A 21,324-nucleotide genomic window follows, 5' to 3' on the forward strand; every position below is an offset into this window, starting at 1 on the left:
TAGATACTAAACAGGCGAGGAGAAATTAGCATCCTTGCTAACTCCCTTTCCAACCTGAAGCCAATTATTTAATTCAATACCTGTTCTTACCATGGCTTCTTGTTCACTGTACAAGTCAGCTTGTACAATCTTGATAATATGTTGAGGAAAACCATTATTTTCATTCCTTCCCACAATTTTACATACTGAACACAGCCGTGTATAATATGCCTGAGCAAGTACGAAGGACAACAAATCAGAATGGGATAGTTAGTATAAGGCATCAAAATAGGGGTGGGACTAATGGGCTTCTGCATTTCATGTATACTAATGCCAGGAGTATTAGGAACAAGGAAGAATTTTTGGCCTTGATTGGCTCTTCCAGGCCACAGGTGATTGGCATTAGTGAAACATGGCTGACAGAAGATAACATAGCTAGTGGGATTGAATGTGAGGGGTATAGTGTGTTTAGGAGGGACAGGGAAAATAAAATGGGGTAGGAGTATTATTGATAATAGCTGATGAACTGCAGCCAAGGAGAATAGAAGTTGAACTACATGATAGAGAAAAGAGCACATTTGAGGCTATTTGGTGTGAGATTGAGGCTAGCAGAACAAAATATACAATTGGTGCTGCTATAGACCAGGTGATGGAATAGATGGTGGAGATAGTATGCATAAGCAAATAGAAGCGATGAGTGGAAAGAGGGTAATTTTTATGAGGGATTTCAACTATGGTAGCATTGGAAGGAGGAGAAGACACATGGGAGGACGGAATTGGATTTTATGCAGTTATTAAGGGATAACTATCTGTGACAGCATGTAATGGAAAATACTAGGGGTCAGAGAGTGCTTGACCTAGTAAGTAATTGCATCTGAGAATTTCGCTGTAACGTATATGACCACGTCGCCACCAGTTGGTGAGAGTGATCATAGGGTCTTGCCTTTGAGGCTAAATGTATTGAATTTTCAATTAAGACTGGATACATGTGGAATTACAGGACTGATAAGTATGACAAGCTTAGGAGTTTGCTTGGTTCAGTGCCATGGCATGTAAAACTGCAAGTGCTGGATGTTGATAGTGTATGGGAGGTGGTTAAGGGGTGTTTGCAGGAGGCAGTGGCTGACTGTATACCTAGAGTCCAAATAATAAATCAAGTAGGGGTTAAATGGATGAATAACACCATTAAACTTGAGCTCCAAAAAAAGAAACAACTGTGGAGGGAATTTAAGGAGAAAGGTGACCCGCAGGCACATGAATGGTATAAAGTGCAGGCCAGAAGGGTAACGAGTGTGGTAAGAAAAGCAAAAGCAGATTATGAAAGAAAATTAGCCATGCAGGCTAAAGAGAATCCAAAAATTTTTTTGATATGTTGCAAGTAAAAGAAAAAATGTATACGGCAGAATGATTTTAAAGAATGCCGATGGTAAGGAGGTAACCGAATCAGTTGATATAGTGGAATTACTGAGCGAGCACTTTGCAAGAGTATATCATCCAGGTCATGACATTGCAGGAATGAAGGAACCAACAGCTTATATGGGAATGGTGGTGAATGAAGTGGAGGTGAATGGCATATCACAAAACCTCAATGTGGGATTGACTGATATACCAGCTCGTGTCGTTTGTGAAGTGGCTAAAGAATGATCAGTGCCCTTGACCATTTTGTTTAATTTGAGGCTTGGATCTGGGTTAGTCCTTAGGGGGATGGAAAGAAGGGGAAAATAGTTCCACTGCATAGAGGAGGTTCCAAGACTGCTGTTGTAAATTGTCGACTGATCAGCATATCAGGAATTGTTGTCAAGGAGAAAATAGTCAAGAGGAGAATACAGGAATGGATAGATGAAATGGGATTCGGTATGGGAGAAGGCATGGTTTTGTGAAACGTAGATCATGCCTCATTAACTTACTCACGTTTTATAACACAGTGATAGCTGAACTGGATCAGGGTAATGGGTTTACAGTGATCCTACTGGACCTTGCTAAGGCCTTTAACAGGATACCACATGGAATTCTAATCAGTAAACTGCAGCATATGGGGATGGATATAGGGTTGGTGAGATGGATGGAGGGTGGTTGATAGAGAGATATCAGAGAGTGGTTTATTCACGTGTAGAGTCCAAAAGATGGCCTGTGACTAGCGGTGTGCCACAGGGTTCTGTTCTTGGACCACTACTGTTTAATTTGTTCATTAACGATATAGGAAAAGATCTGAGAGGAAACTGTTCATTTGCTTGCTGATGATGCAAAGTTGGGTAGAGCAATAGTGAATGCACAGGATGTCAAAATTTCACAGGATGATTTGGATAGTTTGGAGGGCTGGGCTAAGGAGAATAGATGTCAATTTAATGTGGCAAAATGTAAGGTTATGCATTTTGGGGTGAAAAGATTAGCAGCAGTATACCACATTGGTGACACTGTACTCCAGGAGATTGACGAAGCCAGGGATTTAGGGATGTTGGTGGATAGGGAGTTGAAGTTTAGTGGACACATTGGAAAAGTGGCTAAATCAGCTCATCAAATCACTTGGTTGCTGAAAAATACTTTGACGAGCAGAGACAAACAGGTTAATGTTCCTCTGTATCAAGCCTTGATAAGAACCCACCTAGACTACTGTGCCGAAATTTGGGCACCAGGGTTTCTTCTTGATGGGGAGGAGGCGGAGAGGATCCAGAGATGAGTGACCAAGATGATAGCAGGTCTATGGAATGAACCTTATGAGAACAGGTTGAAGATTTGTGGGTTGCAGAAATTGGTTGATAGGTGGAAAAGGGGTGATATGATTGAGACATTCAAATTACTGAAGGGTTTCTATAAGATTAATTCAGAAGATATTTTTCAGAATAGGACTGGTGGTGGAGGACTAGGGGACATCCATGGAAGCTGGGCAAGAGTGTGGTTAGCAAGGGTTAGAGCTAGGTTTTTTACTTGGAGAGTGGTGGATGAGTGGACTAAGCTGCCAGAGTCTGTTGTGGGTGCCATGACTGTAAATGAGTTCAAGGCGAAGTATGATAGATACTGTGTGAATGTTGAATAGTTGTTCTTGACATGATGTTGGGGCCTCCCTCCATGAGTCTAAGGACTCCTTGGAGTTGCCCATTCTACTGCTAATAATAAAACACATTACCATAGGGAGTCTAAATTCTTTATATTTTTTGATGATCTGATCTTGATCTCTTGTACCCTTACCTTTCCAGTAACTTGCTTGTTTCTCAGGCGTCTCTGCTTTATCTTTGTCCTCAACGATATTTAGAATGATATTGAATGAAATCTTGCTTACATGAGAGAGAGTTCTATAGTTCTTGCAATCTTTCATATCTCTCTTCTTGTGTAGTAGTATGAAAACAGACTTCTTCCAGTCTAGGCCATGATTCTGTCTCCCATATCCTTGTAATCAGCCTATGAAACACTCTTATCCCTCCATCCCCTATGGGCTTAATTAACTCTGAACAGAAGAATATTTATTCTGTTAGAATATCTATCCTTCACGGTCTACCGAAAACAGATACACTCTGGCCAATACATACATGCTAATTCATACCGCGACCCATCACAAAAATATGGAGTCATTAGCTCTCTTAAAAACAGAGCTACAACAATTTGCTCTAACCAGCAAGCCCTGAAACAAGAACTAAAAATCATCAGCGACACATTCATAAATAATTGATATAACAAAAATGCTATTAATAAAATACTTCATAAAACAACAAAAATGAATCCAGATTACAGTAAAACCTTAGCCATCTCATACATTAAAGGGTTATCAGAAAAAATCAACAGAATCCTACAACATTATAACCTCAATGCCACCTTGAAACCACTCACTAAACTTGAAACCATATTCAGCTCCTCTAAGGATTCTCTCCTCCCATTGGCACATCCTGGAGTCTATTGCATCCACTGCACCTGTAACTTACCGTACATTGGTGAAACAGGACGGACAAACCCTATACGCAAGAAAGAACACATTAGACACATTAAATATAACCATTATGGTGAAGCAGGCCTCTCAGATCACATGCTCAACACCATACACCAAATTAAGCACCCACTCTTTACACCACACAAAAACCTGGTATGAAAGGAAATTTAAGGAAGCCTGTGAAATCTTGATAAACCACCCAAATATCAACAACAAAGATGGCATGAAAATTCCAAGGATCTGGATGACACACATTCAGCCCACCTAATATATAAGATCCAGCATAAGTCAGGACTCTAGCCAATCTTCAGCTAGTATTAGAAACCATTCCATACCAACTGGCTGGAATGTACATCTATAATCATGATGTCAATATATGTATATAGATAGATGCATAGATGTTGTTGCGTCCAATGTATGTCTACAACCAACAGATAACACTAATAATAGGACTCTAGCATTGAGAAAGGAACTAGATATACTATAAGGAATTAAGAAAGAACTGCAGGCTTTATAAATTTTACAGATAGTATCTTCTTGTTAGAGAAACTAGCTGCCACACAGCTTTATCTTAAATTGTTAGTCTTGATATTGTAACAGCATTTTAAATGCTCATCTCAGACTGATAATTTTGTTACAATATCATTCCACTTTTGGTCAATTTGGAAGACTGTGCTATGCCATTTCAAGAAGTAAAAGAAACTTGAGAGAAGGAAAAAATGACTAGCAAGGTCAGTTATTTCATCTCTGTTTTGCTGCCATTTCTTGCTTTAAAAAATTATTTTAGGGAACTTTTAGGGACATTTATCACTACTAGAATATTTATAAGGCTTATATTTTTGAACTAATTTTGATGCATGATTGCAGAAGTTTTTGTTGCACTAATGTTGCACTTTTGTTGCACTTCAAATTTTCATTTGAAGTATGTTTTTGTATTGTTCTGATATCAGAAACTGATTTACTGATTTGATTATTATTATTTTTTATACTGAATGCTGTGTTCACATTAATTAAATAATTTTAGCAGTTTAAATTTTAGTGTTTTTGAAAATTTTAATATTTTTTATAACTATCTTAAATTTTCTCATTTTGTTTTTTTAACTATCAGAGGAATTATTTTTAGGAAAGTTGTTTTTATTATTGCTTTCACTTGTAAATTTGCTTGCTCTTTATCCTTTGCATGCTTATTTTTATCACTTTTTTGCACCTGGTGGTTGACTGGACTTTCTGTGCTGTGAAAAAAATAAATATATAAAAGAAGGATGATTCAACACCAGTACGTACATTTTTTTCCCCATGAAACTATTATAGTTTAATTACTTCCATAATGTTATTGACTTTTTTTTCAAGCATGTGTAAGTAACTCCTATGCATGTACTTTATATATATATTTTTTGAATTGTAGAAACATTTTATTTGCATGATAATTTTGTATAATGAAGTTAAAATTTTATTCTTTAGTATTTACAAGTAACATTAGCACCATAAATTAATAAATCTGACAGAATGATGGCGCTGTTGTCTTTACATTAAGTGTTTATTACTGTTAATGCTTAATTATTATTTAATTATTATTATTTTTTAACTATATGGTATCCAGCAGATGGAAATTAAAATGTTTGAATTTAGCATATATTGAGATGTTCAGATCATGGGTTCATGGAAGTTGTCTTAGCCAACTATCTAAATTGCCCATTGCATTCTTTGCTGTCCACTGCACAAGTACAATACTGTTTTTGTTTATAGAAATGGTTCAGTATAAGTACCCCCCCCCCCGATGAAGTTCATGAATTCTTTCTTTTTTTGAAGATTAACAAAGGATTTATTGTTACCAATCAGTATGAATCCAAATATTGCAATTTTAATATTTTAAATTATTGTACTAATTATTGAAATTAGATTACTAATGTTTTTGCTGGCTTACTATATATATATATATATATAATAGGTTTTGTTTCATTCTCAGTTCTTTAAAATCCAAAGGTTACAAATTTATCTTTTTTGGTTTTAACGTTTTCATCACTGGTTTCAAATTCTTGTTTCATCATGTTTTTCCTACACTCATTTGTTAGTATAACGGCTTAGTTCTAATGAAGTCTTTAGTCAAGTTTTCAGCATTTATATCTTCACGACACAGTAATTAATATTCTTATTTTTAAACATTAGTAAATTTAACTCTTAAGCTTTGATGTTAAAAAAGGATCTGCTCTATTGCCAAAAATTGCTTTGCATTTTCTTTTATATTATAATTTTATTTCTGTAGTTTTAATGAATAGTTTTTCTTGACCTAAGTTGAAGAAAGATGCTCAAAAGCATATTATGCAGATACAGTGCAATGTTATTTATCATGAGTATAATAAATTTAGTTTAATCCTTTATCCAAGTGTGAGCAAACAAAGTTTGCATCTGAAAATATCTTCAGGACTGGGGGTAAGGTAGTACAACACCGGGCAAACTCGCAGCAAAGGTGGAGCTGCGAGTTGCCCAGTGTTGTACTACCTTACCCCAGTCCTGAAGATATTTTCAGGCGCAAACTTTGTTTGCTCACACTTGGATAAAGGATTAAAATAAATTTATTATAGTCTAACCAAGTGAAAAATAAACTTTCAACATTTATCATGAGTATTTATTGCTTATTACTTTTATATCATTTTTACACATGAGAGGTGACATAACCTATAGCATATTAGTACCGTGTGCGTAGGCAGGGGTTTAAGAAAGAAGAAACATTGGCATTTTTGTTGAAAAGCTTGAAGGTTGTAGCTGTCGGAAAAAACTGTGATGAAGATGGTTCCAGAGAATGTAAAGAAGACGAGGAGACATAAATAAACAAGTGAAGAATGTTAAGTGGGTTTGAAGTTGGACTGCAGAAGCATGTTCAGTAGCTGCTATGTATGTTTTATCATTAAAAAATGGAGGAATCAGGAATGACAGTTTAGTAAAGTGGTTCCCATGAATGCATTAGTAGAAAAGAGGGATCATCTATTAACAGAATTGCTCTACTCTGGACTACATCAAGAGTTTTAGGGAAGTTTTTGGTGTATTTTTCCCCATACTTGTAAACAATATTCTAAATTTGACCTGATTTTGGATTTGTACAGGGCTAGATATGCAAAAAGTAGTCCAAAAAACTAGTATAAAGGATACCTAGTTTTTAGAGGCTGAGTAGGATATTGATGCAGTTTGTTTATACCAAGGAAGGCTAAAGATGAACAGCATTTCAGGAAGAAAATCTGATTTTGTTTGATTATTTGTGCATTAAAATAAGATAAGACTACATTTTTGCAGCATTGAAACTAACCAGATTATCCCTTATCCCATTGAAGAATAGTATGGGAATCATTGTTTAAGGCACTGGTTGTAGAAGATCTTGAGGCTTGAGAAGTTTGTGCACTGCAGCAGTTTGTCTAATACGAGTAAGTTTATTAACTACAGATTTGACTTCTTCCTTGGAATTAATATGAGGAACAGGGCCAATGCAGTTTGGGAGCATTTTGGATAATAGGAGTTGGCCTACTCATTAGACGTGGCAGGATGTTGGCCAGAGTTCAAAGGCATGTTGCATGAGGACTACACTAACTATTATTCATACAGCATCTATGTAACCCTCATGACTGTTCTAACACAACTTGTAGAGGTGATTCCCTTGTTCTCTCCTCATTTATCCTGTATTTAAAAAAGTGTCTCCTATAAACCTTTTTTAGAAACTTATGTTTTGACCATATCCACTTTTCTGTTATCTATAAACCTTTAATCTGTCTTAAGAGCATTCCCTAGACTTAACATCTTGGTTGCTTGCCTCTGGATCCTCTCCACCACTTCTTAATTCATATTTCTATGGTCTGCTGATGAGCCTCTTTTGGTATTAAGCAGGTATTCATGCACTCCTACAGAAGTACAGTATTTGTTTGTTGAATATACAGGGCTAGGTGACTTTATCATGACCTCTTAATGTGCCAGATAATTTGCTGATGATGTTATTCCCAATAGATCCTTTCATTTTGATTTTCTTCATTCGTTTGTGATATGTCAGTCTTTTGTCAAGCGCTTCCCTTAAATGGTCTAAAAAGTGATAGCTGAAAGCATTCTTCTTTAGATAGTTGTGACAGATATACACACTTGCATTGTCTTAAAATCTCAAATGCTGATGGACCTTCTTTTCTGGCCACTATAATGTAGAGTGGATCAAACTTTGAAGTCCATTCACTCTGTAGCAACCAGATCCTTAACCTACATCACATTGGTGGACTAGATAGTGCTGGTTAATGCCTGTTAGCCAGGAGATATATCAGCTGATTTCATTGGCAGGCTGGATATATCTCCTAGTTATTGTGCATTACTAACAGAAGAATCGGAAATCAACAAAAGATGGAAAGAATACTGTGAGGAACTGTACAACATAGTGGATGAAGAAAATTTGAAGGGACCCTCTTGTCAGGAAAATTCTGATTTGGAATCTCCTCCACTTAGGCATGAATTTGAAAGAGCAGCTTAACAGCAATGAGGTCACCAGAGATCACAGGTGCAAATGGAATCCCAGCAGATTTAATTAAGGCCACATGGATGGAGGGATAAGAGTGTTTCATAGATTGATTACAAGGATATTGGAGGCAGGATCATGGCCTAGAGACTGGAAGAAGTTGGTTTTTGTACCGCTACATAAGAAGAGAGATATGAAGGATTGCAAGAACCATAGAACTATCTCATGCAAGCAAGATTTTATTAAAGATCATGCTAAATAGGGTTGAGGTCAAAGTTGAGGCAGAGATGCCCAAGGAACAAGTAGGTTTTAGAAAAGATAAGGGCACCAGAGATCAGATCCTTTGCCTTAGACAAATCATTGAAAAAAAAAAAAAAAAAAAAAAAATATATATATATATATATATATATATATATAAATATAAAGAATTTAGACTCCCTATTGTAATGTGTTTCTTAGCATGTGAAACTGTGAAAAGAATGGCTTTTCCTTAACACACTATCAGGTTGATAGCCAGCTTGTACAAGGAGCAAGAAGCCACGGTATAAGAACAGGTGTTAGATTGACTGATTGGCTTCAGGTTGGAAAGGAAGTTAGGCAAGGATGTTTACTTTCTCCTCACTTGTTTAGTATATATGCTGAGGACATCATGTAAGTAGCATTGGATGAGCTTAAGACAAGAATTAAGATGGGTGATAGATTGATCAGTAATCTGAGGTATGCTGATGATACCGTACTCGTATGTAATGACAAGGAAGAACTAGTAATAACAAGGTCAGTAATAACAGAGGACTTCACCTCAATCCTAGCAATACAAAGATTATTGTTCTGAAAGGAAATACAAACAGGGAAGCTCTTGAGAAACAAGTGTAGCTTAATGGAGAAAGAATTGAGGAAATCAGCAAGTTTGAATACCTGGGATCCATTATTAATGTGAAGATAAACAAATTTATCTTTTTTGGTTTTAACGTTTTCATCACTGGTTTCAAATTCTTGTTTCATCATGTTTTTCCTACACTCATTTGTTAGTATAACGGCTTAGTTCTAATGAAGTCTTTAGTCAAGTTTTCAGCATTTATATCTTCACGACACAGTAATTAATATTCTTATTTTTAAACATTAGTAAATTTAACTCTTAAGCTTTGATGTTAAAAAAGGATCTGCTCTATTGCCAAAAATTGCTTTGCATTTTCTTTTATATTATAATTTTATTTCTGTAGTTTTAATGAATAGTTTTTCTTGACCTAAGTTGAAGAAAGATGCTCAAAAGCATATTATGCAGATACAGTGCAATGTTATTTATCATGAGTATAATAAATTTAGTTTAATCCTTTATCCAAGTGTGAGCAAACAAAGTTTGCATCTGAAAATATCTTCAGGACTGGGGGTAAGGTAGTACAACACCGGGCAAACTCGCAGCAAAGGTGGAGCTGCGAGTTGCCCAGTGTTGTACTACCTTACCCCAGTCCTGAAGATATTTTCAGGCGCAAACTTTGTTTGCTCACACTTGGATAAAGGATTAAAATAAATTTATTATAGTCTAACCAAGTGAAAAATAAACTTTCAACATTTATCATGAGTATTTATTGCTTATTACTTTTATATCATTTTTACACATGAGAGGTGACATAACCTATAGCATATTAGTACCGTGTGCGTAGGCAGGGGTTTAAGAAAGAAGAAACATTGGCATTTTTGTTGAAAAGCTTGAAGGTTGTAGCTGTCGGAAAAAACTGTGATGAAGATGGTTCCAGAGAATGTAAAGAAGACGAGGAGACATAAATAAACAAGTGAAGAATGTTAAGTGGGTTTGAAGTTGGACTGCAGAAGCATGTTCAGTAGCTGCTATGTATGTTTTATCATTAAAAAATGGAGGAATCAGGAATGACAGTTTAGTAAAGTGGTTCCCATGAATGCATTAGTAGAAAAGAGGGATCATCTATTAACAGAATTGCTCTACTCTGGACTACATCAAGAGTTTTAGGGAAGTTTTTGGTGTATTTTTCCCCATACTTGTAAACAATATTCTAAATTTGACCTGATTTTGGATTTGTACAGGGCTAGATATGCAAAAAGTAGTCCAAAAAACTAGTATAAAGGATACCTAGTTTTTAGAGGCTGAGTAGGATATTGATGCAGTTTGTTTATACCAAGGAAGGCTAAAGATGAACAGCATTTCAGGAAGAAAATCTGATTTTGTTTGATTATTTGTGCATTAAAATAAGATAAGACTACATTTTTGCAGCATTGAAACTAACCAGATTATCCCTTATCCCATTGAAGAATAGTATGGGAATCATTGTTTAAGGCACTGGTTGTAGAAGATCTTGAGGCTTGAGAAGTTTGTGCACTGCAGCAGTTTGTCTAATACGAGTAAGTTTATTAACTACAGATTTGACTTCTTCCTTGGAATTAATATGAGGAACAGGGCCAATGCAGTTTGGGAGCATTTTGGATAATAGGAGTTGGCCTACTCATTAGACGTGGCAGGATGTTGGCCAGAGTTCAAAGGCATGTTGCATGAGGACTACACTAACTATTATTCATACAGCATCTATGTAACCCTCATGACTGTTCTAACACAACTTGTAGAGGTGATTCCCTTGTTCTCTCCTCATTTATCCTGTATTTAAAAAAGTGTCTCCTATAAACCTTTTTTAGAAACTTATGTTTTGACCATATCCACTTTTCTGTTATCTATAAACCTTTAATCTGTCTTAAGAGCATTCCCTAGACTTAACATCTTGGTTGCTTGCCTCTGGATCCTCTCCACCACTTCTTAATTCATATTTCTATGGTCTGCTGATGAGCCTCTTTTGGTATTAAGCAGGTATTCATGCACTCCTACAGAAGTACAGTATTTGTTTGTTGAATATACAGGGCTAGGTGACTTTATCATGACCTCTTAATGTGCCAGATAATTTGCTGATGATGTTATTCCCAATAGATCCTTTCATTTTGATTTTCTTCATTCGTTTGTGATATGTCAGTCTTTTGTCAAGCGCTTCCCTTAAATGGTCTAAAAAGTGATAGCTGAAAGCATTCTTCTTTAGATAGTTGTGACAGATATACACACTTGCATTGTCTTAAAATCTCAAATGCTGATGGACCTTCTTTTCTGGCCACTATAATGTAGAGTGGATCAAACTTTGAAGTCCATTCACTCTGTAGCAACCAGATCCTTAACCTACATCACATTGGTGGACTAGATAGTGCTGGTTAATGCCTGTTAGCCAGGAGATATATCAGCTGATTTCATTGGCAGGCTGGATATATCTCCTAGTTATTGTGCATTACTAACAGAAGAATCGGAAATCAACAAAAGATGGAAAGAATACTGTGAGGAACTGTACAACATAGTGGATGAAGAAAATTTGAAGGGACCCTCTTGTCAGGAAAATTCTGATTTGGAATCTCCTCCACTTAGGCATGAATTTGAAAGAGCAGCTTAACAGCAATGAGGTCACCAGAGATCACAGGTGCAAATGGAATCCCAGCAGATTTAATTAAGGCCACATGGATGGAGGGATAAGAGTGTTTCATAGATTGATTACAAGGATATTGGAGGCAGGATCATGGCCTAGAGACTGGAAGAAGTTGGTTTTTGTACCGCTACATAAGAAGAGAGATATGAAGGATTGCAAGAACCATAGAACTATCTCATGCAAGCAAGATTTTATTAAAGATCATGCTAAATAGGGTTGAGGTCAAAGTTGAGGCAGAGATGCCCAAGGAACAAGTAGGTTTTAGAAAAGATAAGGGCACCAGAGATCAGATCCTTTGCCTTAGACAAATCATTGAAAAAAAAAAAAAAAAAAAAAAAAATATATATATATATATATATATATATATAAATATAAAGAATTTAGACTCCCTATTGTAATGTGTTTCTTAGCATGTGAAACTGTGAAAAGAATGGCTTTTCCTTAACACACTATCAGGTTGATAGCCAGCTTGTACAAGGAGCAAGAAGCCACGGTATAAGAACAGGTGTTAGATTGACTGATTGGCTTCAGGTTGGAAAGGAAGTTAGGCAAGGATGTTTACTTTCTCCTCACTTGTTTAGTATATATGCTGAGGACATCATGTAAGTAGCATTGGATGAGCTTAAGACAAGAATTAAGATGGGTGATAGATTGATCAGTAATCTGAGGTATGCTGATGATACCGTACTCGTATGTAATGACAAGGAAGAACTAGTAATAACAAGGTCAGTAATAACAGAGGACTTCACCTCAATCCTAGCAATACAAAGATTATTGTTCTGAAAGGAAATACAAACAGGGAAGCTCTTGAGAAACAAGTGTAGCTTAATGGAGAAAGAATTGAGGAAATCAGCAAGTTTGAATACCTGGGATCCATTATTAATGTGAAGAATTGCTATTCAGAAGATGTTAGAAGAAGATTTGGAATGACTAAAACAGCAGTCAAAGACTTGTCTAAAATGTGGAAGGATGGATCTATCTACATGGGAACAAAGTTGAGAATTTTGGATACAGTTGTTTTTCCAACAGTAACTTATGGATATGAGACTTGGAACCTATAGAAGTCAGATAAGAAAAGAATAACAATTTTTGAGATGTGGTGTAACAGAAGGCTATTGAGGATATCATTTAGAAAAGATCAGTAGACCTTTAAGGCTACTTAAGGATATTGATATAAGAAAGTTAAAATATTTTGAACATATTGGAAGGAGGACTTCTGAGAACAGTAATAGAAGGTAAAGTTCCTCGAAAAAGAGTCAAAAAGAATAAGAAAAGAATAACAATTTTTGTGATGTGGTGTTTTGAAATTGAAAGGATGGAAGGAGGACTTCTGAGAACAGTAATAGAAAGTAAATTTCCTGGAAAAAGAGTCGGGCACAGACTGTGAATGAGATGAATAGATATGTGTGGAAGGACTGATCTTCAGAGAGTTGAAGCCTCCAGAAAAGCATACAACAGGACTACAACATGAAGACCGGAATGGCACATCACCAAGCATTAGAGTGACCATATGTTATCTGTGGATGTCCAATGAACAGATGATGATAATTGGGCATTAAACCATCACACTGGGAACCTAGAGAGGTTTCCCTTATCTAGGTTCCTGTAGATGCTGGACATGGCCAGGAACCATGTCTGAACTTAAGATCAAAGACAGACCCTATTTTATTATTTTTTTTTTCAGCACATAATATGAATGATGTGTTCAAAGTTATGACTGTCATCATGGAGAGATCCAGCATTCGTTCCTTTTTCAAAACAGTTATTCTGCAGATAAGCTACTATAGTATTCTGGACTCAACTTTATGGTAATATTTTAAGAACCTTGCAGGTCAGCTCATGAGTATTTCTTTTGTTACTCTTCTCATTTGTACTGGAAGGAAGTGTCATAGTGGTATGGGACAGGAGGGGCATTGCTCAAGTCATGAATTGTAGAGGAGTTGGATGAAATTATCTGTGTAGAGCTTAGTAAAGAGTCCATTTCTGCCCATGTCTTCCAGTTTTAACCCAACAACTATGAAAATTCAAGCAAAGAATAATAGATCACATACAGTGGACAAATGCAAGTTGATGTTCATTTTCATCTACAACATGAAAAACCACACCTACTTTTCTGCAATAACTCAAATTTCACATTCTTCAAGCACAATTCATCTCTGTCTTTACAATACACACTTTGATTTCGTTTCTTAAAGATGATAGTTATGCATATGTTCCCTCTGAAACTCACTGACCATGTCAGAGTTACAACTACAACTTATAATCTATCCCCCCCCTTTTTTTTTCCACTAAAAATCTCTCTGCTTTATTGTATTAAATTTATTTGGTGTCTGTCACTCTTCTCATTCTACCAACAATTCTGAACTTTTTTTTTTTGATTTTTTTTTAGTGTAACTTTTCTAATAGTGAAATCATTCTTGGTGAATTGATGTTCAGCTGTCTTTCCTTTTCCAACTACACTGATTCATCAGGTAGAGATTCTGAGATATTTTATATCAGCAGTGATCTTATACATATTCTTCTCGTCCACGTTATTTTATCTAACAATAATGTGGACAGTGTTTGTTCTCTATGCACTTCACATCGCAATCTAGTTTGATTTCTTCTCCCATGAAATAATGTTCACAATGACACTCATCCTCATGTTGTCAGGTATTTAAGAATACTAAGTGGGATGATCTTCATCAATTATGTCTTTTATTTCCTTGAAATCTTCACTTTTCATTCCATTTTAAATTCTTGCCCCTTATTTAAGCCATAGCTCTGTACAAGAGAAAGAATTGGGCATAATTTACTTGGCATAGATTGAAATCTCCATCTTTTATTTTATTTTATTTATTTATTTTTTATTTTATACCATAATCAGAAATGATAACAAATTAGCAACATCTAAAACTAATTTTGAAAGAGCTAAAAAATAGGATGCTTGCATCATATAGCCTGGTCAGGTTGACCAAGTGGTTAGTATCTACTCTTTAGCCAATAGGCTGTAGATTTGAATCATGCCATGGACATGGATGTTTATGTGTTTAGGTGGAGACGAATTTCTCGATGTGATTAGTGAGACTGCTGCCTCACTTATTAGTAGGCTTGTGTGTTTTGAAAATGTTCCATGTTTGATCACTAGAGTAAGGTTTCTAGACTAAGTAAAATAAATGAATGAATAAATAAATAAATAATCATAATTTATTGTTTATGATTATTTCATAAATCATAAAGCATCATTTCTAGTAATGAAACACCAGCTAAGAGAATCAATGAAAAGTTAGATGAATTGCTAGATAAAGATATGGATCTAGCAGAGAAATCACAGAAAGACATGGATAACTTCATCAGTGTTATTGTGCCAAAGAAGACAAAAATTGCGAGATATTTCTCTAAATCATAACTGTAAGATATATTGAGGCCAAACATTCAAATATTGTCAATGGCAGAAAATTACAAGTAGATGTGAACAAATTTTGAATCCTATGAAGAGCACCTTGTATGGTTGCTGTTAGGCAGCCTAAATTGTTTCACAGGAGGTCTAAGAATTAGTTTCCCCATTTCTTAGGAAATTTCACCCTACCATATTTATTGAGGATTTGATGGTTTGTAAGATTCACTACTGGTTCAGGGGATAAATCAGTCTCCTGTCTGTACTTTAGGTACCAAACAGTCTTAGAGAGGTTTTGGTTGCACTAATCCTCATTGTTAGAAGTTGTACAGGTGAGAAGTATCTTGAACAGAAGAATACACTTAATTATAGAGGCTGCAGAAACAATGGCTCAGATGTGCTTGACTTAAATGGATGAATTACACTGCTGACCAATGCTGGCATGTAAGTCAGTCATAGAAGAAAACTCAGATAATAATAAGCTCTCCATGATCAGTTTATATTATTCTGATTATCAAAAGTAAAGAGAAGTTGTGAGATCTTTCTTGTGAGAATTTAGACAGGTCATTTAAGGAAAGATCCATTAAATTTGCATGCCCAGTATAAGGAAGTAGCAAACCAAGTGGATGTTAAATGGATGAGTAGCATTATTAAAGGATTTTCAAGGGGAAAAAAATGTTTTAGACACATTCATGTGTTTTTCCTTTCAGTCAAGCACATGAAGAGCACCAAGCACAATATATAGAGAATGACCATCATGGATGGGAAGAGAAAATCAGATCATTGGGAAAACTAGTTGAGCAGGTCAAAGGAAATCTCAGCGTTATTTTGCTGTGTGGTATAACAGTATGGTTGTTTATGGAAGGAAAGCACAAGACTGGAAAAAAAATATGCTAGTCCAATTGTACAAAGGTAGTTAAAAATCAGATGCATTTAACTACTGGCCTGTCCTATCAGTATCTCTGGAATTGGTGGTGAAGATTTTAGAGAAGTTTGTAGACACTTGCATATAATAATGGATTGATAGACAAACTATACTTTGCAAAGAATACATAGGTTTATTAAAGGGAGGTCATGTCCAAGCAGTTTGCTAATGTCTTATAATAATATTAGGGCTGAGTTGGATAAAGGGAATGGTTACAGTATGATACTCTTGGACTTTGCTGAGGCATTTGATAAGATATTGCAGAGAAGGCTTTAATAAATTGGAGGATGGGATTGGAATATAAACTACTGACCTGGATAAGCAGGTGCCTTATGGACAGGTATTAGAAAGTGGTATATGGAGTGGTGCAAATATATCAAAATTAATGAGTAGAGTACCTAGGAATCAGGCTTTGTATTGTTTTCAATCTGTATATTAGTGATACATTATGAAACTTATGAAAACAACTACTTGTAGAGTAAAACTTTAATATAAACCAAAATAAACACTAGACGTTTTGACCTTCACATTAAGGTCATCATCTGGAGTATACACATACAGTAATCCCTCGATTAATCCTCCCTCAATTAGTGCGTTTTCAATTATTGCATCATTTTTTTTTCAATACAGAAATGATGGTACAACATGACAAAATTTCATGCTGGCTAGGGTTAAACAAGGTTAAACAACGGGGGGGCTAGTTAAACAAGGCCCCCCCCCCCCCCCCCCCGTTGTTTTCGTCAGGGAACCAGGGCATACAGTGAAAAGTCAGTTACTGGAACAAATCTGAAAACACACCACAACTCAAAATCATCAGAGTTAAAGATTGGTACTATCAACATAAGAAGCCTGAATGGCAAAGAAATGGAGCTAGCTGAGGAATTAGATAAGTACAGATCGACATAATAGGGGAGACTGAAATAAAAAAGACAAAAACTGGTAAGATCTTTCTGAGCAATAAATACAAAATGTTATATTCAGGAAATGACAATCAAGGAAAAGAAGGATTAGCAATAGTATTCAACACAAAATACAAGGCTAATCTTCTTGAATGGCAGGCAGTCTCAAGTAGAATGATGTGGGCAAATATCAGAATGGGGAATTGGACAATGAGACTTATTTGTACCTTTGGTCCCACAGAAGGTTCTACTAAAGTAGAAGTGGAGGAATTTTTTGATGCTTTAGAAAAAGCAAAAAAGGAATAGTTGGTCCTTGTTAGGGATCTAAATAGCAGAGTAGGAAATGATTGTCACACATACAAAATTATTTTGGGAAAATTTGGAGAAAAGAGCAAAGCCAATAATAATGGCAAATGCCTGTTTGTTTTCTTCAAGGTACAATGAAGAAAAATGCTCAATAAAGTTCAGCATTTTTTTGCTCAGGACATGGACTGGTTATTACTAAAACCATGTTCCAACATAAAAATGTGCACAAATTCACATGGAGAGAAGAGGCAAGGAATAAGAAAAGTCTCATTGACTATGTTATTGTTGATGGTAATGTTTTCTCCCTGGTGCAGGACACCAGAGTGTAGAGAGGATTTGAAATTGGAAGCGATCACTATTTAGTCTTGAGCAGGATAAAATTGAATTTCATATTGAAAAGAATAACATGTAAGAAAGTTTTAAAGTGAATAAAAGTTGAGCAGCTCTCAGATGTGAACTGTAGACTAACATTCACAAAGATTATTGAAGAAAAAATGAAAGAGTTTCAGAACAGGAACCAAACCTTGGAGATTCAGTAGCAAGCCTTGAAGAAAACGGTGATTGATTCAGCCAGAGAGGCATGTGGTGCGGTTTTCTGCAAGGATAGAAAAATCAGAACTCCATGGTGGACACAGAAAGTTACAGGCAGTGAAGGAAAAGAAGAAAGCATATCAAAAGTTCCTTGCAAATAAGTCAGTTTTTGCTCTTAGAGAATACAGAGACAAATGTAAGAAAGTGAAACAGAAAGTGAAATAAAACTAGCTAAACAAAAGTCATGGGAGGACTTTGGCAAGAACATAGAAAATAAATATCAAGAAGGTGGTAAGATATTTTGGAGGTTGTTGAAGAAGCTTAGAAATGGAGGAGAGAGTGCTGTAAAAGCAGTTAGGGATGATAAAGGTGACATGAAAAGGGAGAAAAAGATATCCTTGAAGTATGATTTAATTACTTTGAAAAACTGCTAAATGAAGCAAGCAGTGATGACAGCACAGTGGTAAAAAACACTAAACAGGCATACAGTCAGGAATACATATCCGTACTTGAAGTAGAAAAAGCCATCAAAGGGTTGAAATGTGGAATGGCAGCAGGAGTAGATGATATTCGACCAGAAATGCTGAAGTATGGTAGTATAAAAGTCTTACAGTGGCTGCACTGCATAGTTCAGAAAGCCTGGACAGAGGGACAAATTCCTGATGATTGGAGTATAGCTCTCATAGTACCCATATATAAAAAGGGAAATAAAACTGAATGTGAGAATTACAGCAGTATTTCCCTACCAAGTGTTCCTGGCAAGCTCTATGCAAGTGTACTTGAGAAACGGTTGAGAACAATTGTGGAAGAAAAGCTTGGTGAAGAACAAGTTGGATTCAGACTAGATAGAGGCTGTCGGGATCAGATCTTCACTTTACGACAAATAGTCGAGAAAGCATGGGAATATAACAAAGATCTGTATTTAACTTTTGTTGATCTGGAAAAGGCATATGACAAGGTGCCAAGAGAGAAGCTATTCAATACACTACAGTTATATGGTGTCAATGGGGCATTATATCAAGCAATACTTCGTCTTTATTTGAGTGGTAAGTCGGCAATTAGAATTGAAGGATGTACAAGAAGATGGTTTAATGTTAAATCTGGTGTCAGACAAGGATATACATTATCCCCTCTGTTATTATTCATTATCTATATGGGTCACATTATGAAGGAAAGTGGTATTAAACATGATATCAGAATTTTGGAGATGTTAATGTCAGCTCTTTGCTTTATGCGGACGATGTTATACTTCTGAATAAATCCGCTACAAGTTTGCAAGATTCCCTGACTAATTGGAATAACTGTTGTAATAGATATGGCATGAAGGTCAGCATTAAAAAGACAATGAAAATGGGTAGAATTGTTGAAAATGTCAACTGTGTTGTGATCGAGGGAATCTGTGGAACAAGTAAAACGTTTGAGCTACTTAGGCACAATTTTTTGTGAAGATGGTAAATTAAATATGAAAATAGACAGCAGAATCAACAAAGCTGGTATGGTAGGAAGTTTTCTATCTTAGATTTTCTCTCTTATTCCATTGAATAAATTCATATGGAATAAGAGATAAATTAGTCGGAATACTAAATTAGCTGTACACAAGACAGTGTTCAAACCATTTTTAACTTATGTATCTGAGAGCTGGGTCAGAAGTTAAACACTTGACCAAAGACTAGAGACGGCAGATATGAGAATCCTGAGAAAGATTAGAGGCGTGAACAGATGGCATCAATGGTAGTATCAGATTAAAATCAAGGATATTAGGAAAGAACTTGATATTGTCGGCATCCAGGAGTGCGTTAACAGAGCTAATCTCAGGTGGTATGGTCACTTAAACAGAATGGGCAAGGAAAGATTAGGAAAACGATCCAGAGGAAGACCAAGATATAGGTGGATTGATATGGTACAATGTGTTTTAGGCGATAGAAATATAAGATCTGATAATGATAATTTTGAAGTCTGGACAAGTAATAGACTGATTTGGAGGAAAATTGTAGATAGGACATTAGTAATGATATAAATTTTTCATGTAGTACTATCATATCCTGTACACCCCTTGAGGGTACATGTCAGGAATTTGATGGTGATGATGAAATTCAATTAGTGCACCTCTAAAATTCGATTAGTGCACCTATATACATCTTAAAAATAAATGTTACAGAGTTTACATTTTTTCTATCTATACATTTTTATGGCTAACTATTTTAAAAAATCACTTACCAGAATGAAATAATTTAGTTACTGATTTAAAACATTTTACAAAGTTATTTTTAATGACATACTACACTACTTCCATGTACACTATGTATACTATGTTCCAAATTTTTACCATCAAAATTTATATCGTCTGCTATAGTACGCCCACAGATTCAAGACCCTTCGACACTTCTGCGCATGTCACAAAAAGGAGAATCCATTCTGATAATAGGGTAATCAATCTGCCTTCTGGGATGAGTTGTTTATTAATTATGTCAGAAAATTAACTTCTCTTTTATGATCGGTGTAGTTTTTAAAGTGGTAACTATTTTGCTTGTATAACAGTTGGGAAATTTTATCTATAAAGCAGGTGATTTCGCATGTTGGTGACCAAGTCATATGACCTTCATTTCTTTCTGCCATTGAATGATAACATCCAAGAGTTAATTAAATCTCATTCTGAAGAATTGAGTGATTCCAATCGGCTAAATTTAGATGCACAGTGAGAAGATCCTGAATAATATGAAGAAAATTTAACCACTGATTGTCAGCCAAACTTCAATTGTACAGAAACAATTTTAAAATATTTTTCGTACAGTTGAAGTTTTTAAGCAGCAATGCTTAGAGGCTGACCCTGATGAAGAGAGAAGTGGTAAAATTTGCAGAAGAGTTGAAGTGGCAACCGTCGGTTGTATGAAAAAAAAGAAACAAAATGCCTGCTAAACTACATTAGCTCAATTCTTTGTTAAGAAGTAGAATAATAAAATTTATATTCTGAATAGGTTTTCTTGTCTTTCAGCTTCATGTTTTCCTTTAACTAGGCATTGAGACATACTTTAATTCTTTTATAAAAAAATTAAGGTTCAATAAAGAAATTTGAGGAATGAATTATACTTTTCCCATAGGTTATTAGATTAGTGCTTTTCGATTAATGCACCTGTTTTAAAGAATGCGTTAGGCATACCAATCGAGGGATTGCTGTATATGCAAAGAAACAAGCTGCACTACAATCTACGTGGCATGCTAAAGTTACTGACCAACTGTTACAACTATTGACCTGACCTCTGGTGAGGGGGAAAAAACCTTACTACATCAAACTAGAGTCCTATTATTATTATTAGGTTACAAAATTAAATTAAACTGGAGAACAATGTTTAGAAAAAAGGAAAAATTAATAAATAATAGATAAAAATAAAAGATTTCTTATATAAGTATCTATATAAATTATAAC

At 35.5% G+C, this 21,324-nt stretch overlaps 1 protein-coding gene across 3 annotated transcripts in view; it reads left to right on the top strand.

Annotated features, from left to right (window-relative positions):
- Piezo (piezo type mechanosensitive ion channel component) overlaps nucleotides 1–21,324 on the top strand; it is a 1,325,935-nt gene that overhangs the window by 262,124 nt on the left and 1,042,487 nt on the right. For 2 of the 3 annotated variants that reach the window (XM_090398322.1, XM_090398324.1), the window contains exon 8: nucleotides 5,157–5,174. The exons of the other annotated variant lie outside the window; for it this stretch is intronic. In XM_090398322.1, the coding sequence (XP_090254448.1) occupies nucleotides 5,157–5,174 (18 nt within the window). The remainder of the gene's footprint in view (nucleotides 1–5,156; nucleotides 5,175–21,324) is intronic. 3 annotated transcript variants of the gene reach the window in all.

This window comes from Typopeltis vanoorti, chromosome 9, assembly GCF_054136105.1.
Source record: "Typopeltis vanoorti isolate ZY-2024b chromosome 9, IOZ_Tvanoo_1.0, whole genome shotgun sequence".
In the NCBI taxonomy this organism is placed as follows: Eukaryota; Metazoa; Arthropoda; class Arachnida; order Uropygi; family Thelyphonidae; genus Typopeltis; species Typopeltis vanoorti.